Raw genomic sequence first — 11,785 nt, forward strand, 5'->3', positions numbered from 1 at the left:
GCTTTGAGTGCTCTGTGCAGTGCAGCTGGCAGTGTTTGTGCTGGCAGTGACCACAGCAAAGGCACTGCCTGCAGAGAAGCGTCAGTCTCAGTGACTGGAGGCTTTACCTGCTGTACCAGTGCAGAGCCTGTGCTGTTTCCAGATGCAGTCTTCACAAAAAACAGGGCTGACCACACACCAGGCTGACATCTGACATAATGACTCTCAAATCTGTCATTTCAGTTAAACTGTTTTACCTTGTTGAGTAAACCAGCTGAACCCCCCCAGGTCATTACAGACTGTGCCAAGTCTGGTAACAGATCAATCCTTAGAGAATTGTTTGCTGCTTCTAGTTCTAAATCTCCTCCTCACTTTCCCCTGCACCAAAAGGTTTTGTGCTGTTGCACCTGTTGAATTAAAGCACCCAAGAAAAGTGAATGCCTGTGAGTGTTCAGCACAGTACCCAAAAGCATTAATATTAGGCCCTGGCACTCTCAGTTACCAGAACAGCACAAAACATGGTGACATTCACTGTTCATGCAAACTGACTGAACTCAGCCTACGTTGTATGCATTCCTTTTATTTAAAAAGTTGTCCTAGGAGTGCACATTGCACCTATACAAAAGAATCTTTCCACTGTCCACACACAGGTATAGAAGGGCTCCAGCACCTGCCACAGGTCCCAGCTGGGTCACGCTGCTCACTCAGCGCCCTTGGGATGTGGCACTGGGGTGGAGGGGGGGGCAGAAGTCAGCAGTACTGGGAACTCGTGGCAAGTGGAATGTGTGTCCCCTTCAGAGACAGAAAGACCCCTGCCAATTCTAGATCCATCTGGGGAGAGGAATAGGGATAAAGTCTGTAGGAAGAGCACCAGTGTCACAACAGGAGGGTTACCAGGCTGGAGCAGTATTGGCCAAACGTCTCATGCGCCTGAGGGAGAGAGAGAGGTACAGTAAGTGCATGTTACAGACAGGGGAGTCTGACCAAAACCAGTGCTTCTGGGGAGGCTGCACAGCTTTGCAGACAGGTTTATTCCTGCACAGAACTCCCCAGTCACCTGAGAGTGCCCCTGGTGATAAGGCAAGGACACTATTTTCACTAACAGCTGCTAGGGCACTTTTTCTTATTAACTTGGATTGAACTGACTGCTACTGTAAACTCTTCAGTCAGCCCCAGCTGATACACAAAATGACTGTGCTACTGTTAATCAGCAGTTAACAAAACATCCTGAGAAAGAGCTGAGACAGTATATTTACTGTTTCCACAATGTATCTTTTGGAGAGATACAAGCCATTCCTTCATATCTGCCAGGAAGAAGTTCATCAAGTAGGTGCAAGCTCTCAACTGCTTGTCAAACATCACTTTGCAGGTCTCTGGTGGGCAGAGCTTCTCCTGGAACCACACAGTGCTCCCCGTGCTGGCAAACAGGTGGGCATCACTCAGGCTAGAGCTGGATGCTTGCCCATTGCTACATCAAACTGAACTTTACACTACATAAAAGGAAGCTTTGTGGCAGGATTCTCGGGAACATGACAGTGCATGAAATTCCAATATGTTTGATTCATGCCTTCCTATACAACCAACTCCCCTGGACAAGCAAAGAGCCCAAGAAAAAAATGGGTTGAAAAAAGGGAAACTTTCTGCAAGCAGGAGATGGTAGAGCAGACATTTCAGTGTTTGTGGTGACAGCTGAATGCCCTGAAGCTAAAGCTTCTGTTGTGAGCAAGGCTGACATCCTGCCAGTTAGCTTTAGTAGGGAAAGACAAACATCAAAGCTTGGAGCTCCTGTCCAAGGGACAGGCCAAGGGAAGTGTCCAAAGCAGTGGCAGTACCTTGTGTTTCTGTCCTGGTCTCTGATCTTCTTCTCCATCTCAGCGTCTGTGAGGGTTTCCAGGAGAGGGCACCACTGGTCAGCGTCGCCCGTGTTGCGAATTGCGATCTCCACAGTGGGCAGAGGGTTCTCACTGCAGGGCAGGGCACGGGGCAACAAAGCAACACCCATCAGTGGGCACAGAGCTCCCCCCTGGGTACCAGCCCAGGGACAAGCACAGGGACAGCACAGCATCACTGACAGTGTCTCAGGCTTCAGCATTCCTTCTTTGCTCCAGCTGTATTATCACATGCACTTGCTGCTTAGTACAGTTTGGTTCTCTGAAGTTCACCACAGGCTCCTGGTTACACCCTTGTGGAGCCTGAAGTTCCTGGGAAAGCAGCTACACCCATCTCCAGCCAGCACTGGAGAGGGATTTGTGCTGGACCTGCAATTCCTTCCCACACTGGCTGGCAGGGATGTGACAACCCCAAAAGGCACAGCTCCTCCCAGTCCATCAGTCCTGGGAGTGCTTCTCCCAGCACAGCCCAGGAGCTGGGACTGTTCCCAGGACTCCCTGTCCAGCCTGGCTGTGCTGCAGCTCTCACTTCCTAGCTGTGGTTTGCCTAGCACACCCCTGACAGCTCCTCCCTGGCAAAAATCTGCCTTTCTTGCAAGCCTGACACTGGAAAGAGCAGTCTTCTAGGACCTGCTGTGGCTAACAAGCAATGAAACACCAGGCTGTGCCCCAAATCACAAGATCTGTTCCTCAGAGATTCCTCTGCCCTGACCAGCTGTATTATCACATGCACAAAATATTTACTGCTTCGCTAGCTGCTTTTCAGTAAAAGTCAACAGGAACTGACCAAGAGTAGCTTCCCAAATATTGACAGTGGAGCCGGAAGCCCAGCATAAATATAGAGGAGCCTTGGAATGTAAATGTTTGCTTTGAATTCTCAAAAGTGCCTCAGCCTGAGCTGCAGAAGTGTGTGTGTGAGAGGAGCCCTGGGACAGGTGTGCACACACATCCTGCCCCCTCCCCAGGGACGTGCACCCCTACACAGGATTTCAGCCCTCTCACTCCCTCAGGAAAGAACTCAAATGCTAATCATCATGGGAACACACAACATCTGCATCAAAGCTAATAATCTAAAATAACAAGTCTTCAAAGTAATTCTACCATGAAAAATTAATCCAGGCCTTTTGGTATCTGATCCAGGGAGGAAGCTTTAATCAAATCTACTTCCAGTATTGCTGCCATCCACTAAACAACACTTAAACCCAGGAATTTCATCTTAGTCCTAGAATGCCACACATTCCAGGCAAAATTAGATCTTAACTGGGGTTTTGTTAGTGATAGCATGATCTCTGCCTCACTATGCCTAACACTGAGCATTCACTGAATTAAACAGGGGATGGAAAGCTGGACTCATGCACAACCTAACTGCAAGGCAACTCAGATACCACATTTCTTTAGCAAAGAATCAGAGAGAAACTGAAAAATCCTTCCTCATCTCCCAACCTCTAGACTAAGACAGCTCCTCCTCCATTGTTTTTCCTGTTGAGGAGGAAAGTGCTGCTGCCAGGAATGGCTGAAAGGCACTGTCAGCTGCAGGGATCCCAGAAGAGCAGGGCACTGCCTCTGCTCAGGCTCCTGGCCTCAGGCAGTGTCAGGGGCACACCAACGAAGCAGGGAGACATCATCTTTTGGAAAGGTGACTCCTCAGGCACAAGGGTTGGTGTGTGGGAGAGCCTGTGCCATCACTCAGGTCTCAAAGGCAAAACTGGCTGTGAGGTGCTGTGTGCTGCCACCAGAAACACTCAGCACACAGGAGAGAACATCACAGCCCACACTGCCCCTGAAAATCCCACAGGCAGCAGCCACCTGTGTGCCTCCAGTCCTGCCCTGCCACTGCACCGCAGGCTCTCCTTGTTTTGCACAGAACAGCCCAGCTGAAAAAAGTGCCCTGGCTTTCATCAACTAAAAGACAGTTTCACCTCTCCCTTAGATGATTAAGAGGCACATGACTTCTCAAAATCCCCAATCCCTTGAGATATTAAAGTTCTTTTGATACATCTAAAGCAGACCCTTTCCTTACATCAATGGAATGATTTTGGAGCAACCACCACTCCTGTGGTTTGGAAATTCAGGAACTAACCAACCACAGAACCCAAATATTATTAATCACTGTGAGGTTTCAAAAGTACTCCTTTGCTAGAAGAAAAAAGGGAAGAGGAGGACATGTTTGTACTATGACAAAAATAAACGAGGTTTCAATTAGGTGGTTTTTTCTCTCTGAACAGCTCATGTCTATGTACTTTGTTCTGGTGGGGTTCCTTTTTTAGCTTTTTCTTCTCCCTCTTGCAATACTGCCACAGTGTGAAGAAGGCCTGAAATCTGCCTGTCTGAACTACCCCTAAGAGGAAGCACCCTTTGGTACCATGGCCCAACATATGTATTTAGAGACAATGGTGTGAAGCTGGCATTAACATGAGCCTGGGCAGCACTGACTAAAACCTCACTTGCTGCAAGTTCCAGAGACTGAGCAGAAGCAAAGGGAGAAATGAACCCCAATCCCAAGAGCCAACACATACACAGATTACTTTCTTGGATATCTGCAGTACATGGAGAAGCAGAGGCAGGAGGGACAGACACTTCACAATGCAGACAGTGCTGCAGCACAAAATGTGTCAGGTTCTCACCTACCACCCTGCAAGTTCCCATCACTTCTCAGGGATCCCCACCCCACTGCTCTGTTGCTGTTGTTGGATGTAGTCCCAAGCCAAAACTGTAAGTATCAGTCCAAGGCTGTGGAGGGAAAGGTAGAAGGCACCTCCCACCTTCCAAGGGACATCAGCGGGATGGACACACACTCTAACAATTTAATTCAGAGTTAAATTCACATGTGCTAAAGGGTCCCTTTCCATTTTCTAATATAAATCACTCTGGGAATCACTTTAGATTCCCAGGCAGCTGCTGTGAAAGACTGGCAGGATAAAAACTATACCTAGAGGAAGCAGAGTGAGACCAGTGCAAGAGCAACTAGGCCAGAGCAGATCAGGGTCTATTTCTCATAGAAAGCTGACCAGACAGGAACCCTTTGGATGGAGCAGGAAGAAGGAGCAGAGCTCATGGCAGCAGCCAGCTTCCCCACAGCCTCCAGCTCCTCTTTGCTTACTCCCACTCCAGCTACTCCCTGTCCTCTGCCTGAGGTAGGACAGGGCTGAGGACATTTCCCTGCGCTGCTTCCTTGAATTGACCCCTACAAAACTGATGTCAACAGTACCATTCCCTCCTCTGCAAATACAGCATCTGCTAAACTCTTAAACTTCCTTGATTGTCACCATGACCCGAGGTCACCAAACCTCAGAGTGTACATTAAAGGACTGTTAGACCTGCAGACTCAGCACTGTGCTGTGGATAACATCAGTGCAGGAACTCACCACAGAAAGCTGCACAGCACAACTGGAAGCCATTTAGGAGACAAATTACAAGGCTGACTAATGAAACCTGACAAGGCTGCATTCCAGCTGTGAGAAGGGCCTGTGATCAACCCACCTCTGCCATCAGTCTGGGTAGAGAGGTACAGTTTTCATCAGTCCAAGTTCAAACAACCAAAAGCTTGAAACAGTGGATGGCTCAAGTTAGGCAAAGCCAACAAAACAAAAAATGTGTCTGGGGCTCATCATGACCTCACATTAGAAGAGAGACTATCCCTGTTAATTAATTTTGTCAACAGAAGCTGACATTTCATCAATATTTAGTCCTGAAATATATTAGACCCATCAGGAAAAGATATTTAGGCACAACCACATAAAATTGTTAAGATGGACAGAATGGGTGCAAGCCATAAGGACTAATTTCAAACAAAACCTTCCTCATCAGGTCAGCTGTTTTCAGATGCATTGACACAAATGCCCATGAAGTACAAAGACCCCCAGAGCCAGACAAGGAGGTGGCAGTCCAGTACCTGAAGGCATAGGTCTTCTGGTGCCAGCTCAGCTGTCCCCGGATGCTGTAGGCAATAGTTGTGACAAACTCCCCGCCCAGGCCAAGCTCTGAGCACAGCTTCAAGGCAAACTTCTCTGGTGAGTTCTCCTTCTCTGACATGTCCCACTCAAACTGGTCTACGAGGGAGATGTTTCCTACATGGATGTTCAGCTGGAGAGAAGGGAAGACACAGGTTATTTGTTTCCACTTTCACAAAGGTTTGTCCAAGGTGATTGAACTGACGAGGCAGAGGCTGAAGAGAACAGAGCAGTAACTCCTCCTAGTTCATCTGCAGAGTTCCTTAACTGAAGTCTTCATTTCAGTAGCATGAAGACAACTCAGCATTGCTCACCAAGTTCTTCCAAAGGAAGATGGCAATGCTTTAACTAAACTATTTCACCATCTCAGAGGCTGGGCACAAGGGTGTTTAATCATCTATCACCTTAGTTCTGTTCCCAATACAAAGGAAAAGGGGAATCTGGTTGGAGGACTGGAATGAAAAGCTCCCTTGCTCTGAGAGAAGCTTTTGTACTCTTAGTCCCCTATACCATAACTGAAAACCCAAATGGTTCAGCTCTCATTCTGCTGCCTTCCTGTGTTACCTTAATAATAACTCGTTGGTCTGACTGATCCTCCAGGATGCTGTCAGTCGGGTAGGACTCGATCTGCTGTCGGATGGCAGATGCAATAGCAGGGACAAAGGTCAGAGGATTCAAATCCAGGTCATCACAAAGAATCTCCGAGAACATTTCTGGGGTCATCAGTTTTTCTGTTACAGAACAAGAATGAACACTGTAAGCTTCCTTAGAAATTAATGTCTACCACTTACAGAACACACAAAATCCCACAGGGGGAGGTGACAAAGGGAATCCCAAATGCATTACCTTTTAAAAGCAAAAGGGTGTTTTGTAGCAGACACACTGATACAGGGACTTCCAGCCTTCTTTACCTGCTCCATGGTATCCAGACAGCGTGGCCACAGAAGCCACAGCCATTAACCTCAGCTAACAGAGCACTCTCAGACTACTGAGCTGATGAACTGGCTCAGGAAAATCTGCCAGTTAAACTCTTCAGACTACATGTGTCCAGGAATGCCTGCAACCCATGGAAGTGGCAGAACATTTGCTAAGAGATGCAAGCCCTGAATACAGTCCAGAGTGGGAGAGCTTTAAAGCTTTATCCGTATGGGGCAAGGGCATTTGGTGATGGACACAGCTTTATCTCTCCAGCCTCAGCAAACTCTCCTTGCTACGTACCATTCATGTTCCACGTAAATGCATCTCGGAGTTTCTGCCCATCAATTTCCATATCGAGCCTGATTGGAACCAGAACCTCTGGCTGGGATGCATTCTCATGGATCACTGCTGGGTCATGGTCATCAAAGCTAAAGTGGAGAGCAGCAACACAGTATATACAACGAGCACATGACACATCTGGCATCCATAGAGGGAAGGCAACATTTGTTGGAAGCAATCCCCACACTCCAACTCCCTCATTGGTTTATAGACAGACTCCTCAAGGCAAGCTTACAGGGCTGTGGCAACTAATACCAGTTTATCACCTTTTATTACATCTATCATAACACACTCCTGCAAATAAAACAAGGAAGTTTTCTAGGGTTAGATTTATCTTGGTTGCCTTAAGTTTTATAATGGAAAAAATGTTATTCATGAGCTTCAGCAGCATTTTCCACAAAACAAACTAGATCAAAGTTACTGGTACATGTCAGTGAGAAGCAGCCTGTCCTTCACAAAGAGGGTCTGCAGGCTTCTCAAATGACAACTGCTCAGCAAATCAGCAGGAAATGGAAGGAACTCATCAGGAAAAGAATGAACCATTTTCCTGACAAAAGGAAAGTCTCCAGTCTGAGCCATGGATGTCTATTGTAACACAGAGCCTCAGGACACACAATTTAACTAAGAACATCCAAGCTAATGACCTGTAGGTCTTTTGTCAGCTGGGGATGAATCACAACATTACATGAACTCCTCAGTACTACCCTGGCAGCATGTCATCTTGGTAGCTATTCCCACTTTGCAGAAGCAGGAAGCTGTCTTACCACAGAGGGAATGTTCTCTTCTTATCCCTGCCCATGCGGTTCCTGTTGATGGTTGTTGAGCACGGCACAGCATCCAGGTGATGAGAGCTGTTGGGCAGGGTTGGCACCCACTGGTTGTTCCTCTTTGCCTTCTGTTCTCTGAAGGAGACTGGATGTTAACCTGCAGGCCCTCAGCACCACTGCTGCTGCTTAAGGAATGGTGTCATTTTTAACTTTAAGTGCTATTACGAGCTCCTGCTATTTTCTTCTGGGACCATCAACATTACTGTTCCACCAGGAATGTTCCACAGCAGCCTCTCAGAAGGCCATCCCCCAGCTCACAAATATCCATCAGATATGAATCCAGGTGCACCTTTATAAATACTAGATTCATATTTGGATTTTCTGTCTATACTTTACAAAAGGACTGCTGAGAAATGCAAGGTCTCCAAAAGGCAGTATGTGCAGAGAGCATTCTGTAAAACATCTGTTACAGATGGAATGCAGTAATTGCAAAAGAAGTTGTATCAACAAACACTTAGATTTTTCTTCCTGTTTTATGTGGGCAGTAACCCAATCCTTACACTCTGGAGATCCCCATTTGCCCAGCACTGCAAATACTGAATGCAGACTGGCAAACAAGCCCTGCACAACAGCCTGGGCTTATGGAACTCCCCGTGCTTCCTTCCCCAGCTGACACCTTCCAGGCAGCTCTGTTCTGAGCCTGGCCTCACCAACACTGCTTACCTGAGGTAGGTAGGAGGTTCTGTGCTGATAGACACTGCCTTGTACTTCTCATCATTGCCATCCAAGATCTCTTCCACTTCAGAGGCCTTTAGCAGCGTCACGCTAGTGGCTAATGTTGTGTAGCCATGATCTATTACCAGGAAAGATGGCAATAATTAACAGGGAAAAGAGCTACAGAGCACTGTAGCATTAACAGGCTACATAGTGACAAACCCTGTCACTGCAGGAGGGACCAGCACAGAGATACAAGTGTCCTTTGGGCTTCATCTTCTTGTAGACATTTACAAGGCCCAGAAAACAATCAAGGCTCAGTGGACTTAAAGGTCAGAAATGGTGATGCAAGGATTGATAGAAAAGCTGTTAAAGACTTGGGAAAGGGGGAGAGAGTTCAGGACAGCTCTTGCTGAATGACAGAGACCATCTGCATTGAAGAGTTCTGCTAATGTTCTGAGAGGAGAGTTAGCCATGGGACTGGGAGGCACAATTAGGGCGACCACAGACAGAGATCAGAGGAAGAGGATTAGACATTAATATTATTGCAATAGCACCAAAGGTCACAGTGGACATCCTTCCTCTAGCACAGCTAAGAATAACACACAGATGAGACTTACATCTTCGGGGACTGTGAGACCGCTGGTTTTCTGTTGGGGGAAAAAAGAAAGCAAGAGGTCAGCAGGATATTTGGAGGAAAGAGACATAAGCCCAGAGTAAACCATTCTTTTTATTATGCTTTAGTCTGCAGAACATACAAGGAGTCATATCACTAAGAAATTTAACTGCTTGCTATTAGTCCCCCAACAAAAACAGTACCAATATTCTCCCTGTAGCAGTCACATCAGTAGCAACACACCACAAATTCTGGCAGGCACAAACATCCAGTCCCTGCAAGAAGCAAAGTTAAGCAAAGATGCACATCTTCAATGTGTGCATCCTTGCAACAAAGGGGCATCCTTGCAACACTCCTGCCTATTTGATGAGAGATAAAGACATCTCTCTTAGCCTACAAAAAATCTCTTCTGAAATATTGTATTGATTTGGAGCTGTGGCTTTTGCTTTGTGATGAATGTAGCCATGATGGATGTTTCCATTTCAGAACGTTTTTGATCAGGTGCTATTTGGTGCCAGGCTGAGCCAGGAGCCACCAGAGCCACCATTGCAGGGTCCTCCATCACTGGGGCAATCTCAAGTGATTCACACAGCCCTCAAGGTGCACAAGCTTCTGAAGCACCAGGAAGAGTTTTTCAACACAAAAACGGTCAATAAACATTACTGGGAATGTTTACTCATCTTCTCACCATGTGAAGAGGCCACAATCTTCTTCCTTTCTTCCACAGTGGCCAGGCGCCTCCAGAGCGAGGGGTACCTCTTGTACAGGGAGCCCCGAAACATGCGCAAGTAGTTCCCCACCTGCCAGGAGAGAGGTGCACATGTGGCCTTTATTCCATTTTGGAGAGTTTTAGCAGAAGCTGGAAGAAATTCAGCTCTTTTTAGAGATAAGAAGGACCTCTCAATTGGGTGTTTTTGTTGGGTTTCTGTGCTGTGTTTGGCATCAAATAGCACCGCGATTTTTCTGGCAATACAGAAGACAAAATTTTTATCAGCAGTTATTTCACTGGTGCTATCTTATTTCACTAGATCCAAAAAAACTCCCATCCACTGATAATAGGAAATTTAATAGGAAAACACTCCGTTCATTTGTATGTATTTTTGAACAACCTACCCCTTCTTTACTTCAGTTTCCAAATCAATGTGCAAGGCTCAGTTGGAATTAAACTAAACCAGATACCCAGCTCTCTGACACATTATTTTTATTCTGAACCTCCCCGTCATCTAGACATTATTTGACTACAGCAAATGCCCAGAGACTTGTATTTTGTTTTAAACCCTTTGAACATTAAAAATGTGATTGCTGCCAACCGTCCTCTTTCAGATTTACTTACCATCTGTAAAGCAGTTCTGTTCCTCCTGCCATAAGATCCTCACCTGTGCTGAAAGCTACAGCAGGCCTTGCTGACCAACACAACCATTTCTAGACTCTGAAATCAAACTTTTAGACTGCCAGGACACTGGAAGACTGTCACATAACAAGGTTTTTATTCCTTGTTTGAGAAGACTTTTTTTTTGATCTTAGATTTAGCTGTATCTTTCACTCTACAGTGTTCATCAACAGACAGAAATTAATGGTAGATAAAAAAGGCAACCTTTTTCCTTCTCCATGTACCTGGTATGGCAATCTCACAGCTCACCTAAATGCAGGTACAGTTTGCTTTCAAACTCTACATTTCACATGAGAGAGCGAGGGGTGTTTGGTCCCCGCTCAACCTACAGAGCTAGCAGTTAAACCTAGCCAATAGTCCTTTTTCTGCATCAAGCTGGGGGCTATAACATTTTTTCCTGTTTTCAGCTGTTTCCCTGGTGCTAAAGGGCCAGTGTTTCTTGTTTGAATAAGGCTCTTTGTCAGGGAGGCTCAACGCCCTCCCAGCACGGGACAGCACAGTGCCAGCACAGACTCTGGGCTGCTGAAACTCTGCCCGCCGGTGTTTGCTGACCAGGCTGTGCACCAGGCAGAAGGAGCTGCACTGCCTGATTTTGGTGCTGTTCCTGAGCCTTAAGGCCCAGGTGTGCGATTCGTTGCCTCGCAGTATGCAAAATAATCCGAACCCCTAAACAAATGTGTACAGAAATTCTCGGTGATCGGGAGCGGGGCCTCAGGCTGCGATCAGGGAGGATCCACTCCCCAAGAACCCGTGCGGATGCCGGGGCCGCCCTTATGGCAGCACTGGTCCTTCCCGTCCCCCAGCGCGGCCGAGGCCCTCGGGCAGCGCCCACCGGGGCACAGGGGACCCGCGGGGCCGGAGGGCCGCTCCCTCCACGCCAGGGTTCTCCTCCGCCCCTCGCCCGCCCTGAGCGCAGCCTCCCGCCATCCCCCGGCCCGGCCCAGCCCAGCCCCGCGTCCCCCGGCCCGGCCCGGGCCCGGCTCCCGCCCGGGCCGCACCTCGGAGCCGATCATGTAGAACTCGCCGTCCTCCTCCAGCTGGAACTTGACGGGCTTCTGCCCGAAGGTCTTGCTCAGCGCCATCATCATCATCGCGGCGGCGGGCGGGGGCGGCGGCGCCCGGAGAGCGGAGCGCGGCCCGGCGGCGGCAGCGGCGGCGGGCGGAGCGCGGCCTAGTGCGGGCCCGCTGCGCGCATGCGGCGGGCGGGGCGAAGGAGGCACGGC

The 11,785-nt window shown here is 48.0% G+C and overlaps 1 protein-coding gene across 1 annotated transcript; it reads right to left on the minus strand.

Annotated features, from left to right (window-relative positions):
* Positions 1–539: 539 nt before the first annotated feature.
* Positions 540–11,763, minus strand: SMARCB1 (SWI/SNF related BAF chromatin remodeling complex subunit B1). Its single transcript, XM_071445652.1, has 10 exons — positions 11,561–11,763; positions 9,861–9,972; positions 9,177–9,206; positions 8,566–8,695; positions 7,840–7,977; positions 7,037–7,164; positions 6,383–6,549; positions 5,761–5,951; positions 1,812–1,943; positions 540–909 (listed from the first exon to the last, which is right to left on the minus strand). The coding sequence occupies exons 1-10, from the start codon at positions 11,651–11,653 to the stop codon at positions 870–872; spliced, it is 1,161 nt and encodes a 386-aa protein (XP_071301753.1). The 5' UTR covers positions 11,654–11,763; the 3' UTR covers positions 540–869.
* Positions 11,764–11,785: the final 22 nt, after the last annotated feature.

Source organism: Agelaius tricolor, unplaced genomic scaffold (assembly GCF_023055355.1).
Source record: "Agelaius tricolor isolate 1412-34295 unplaced genomic scaffold, bAgeTri1.0.p SCAF_20, whole genome shotgun sequence".
Taxonomy (NCBI): domain Eukaryota; kingdom Metazoa; phylum Chordata; class Aves; order Passeriformes; family Icteridae; genus Agelaius; species Agelaius tricolor.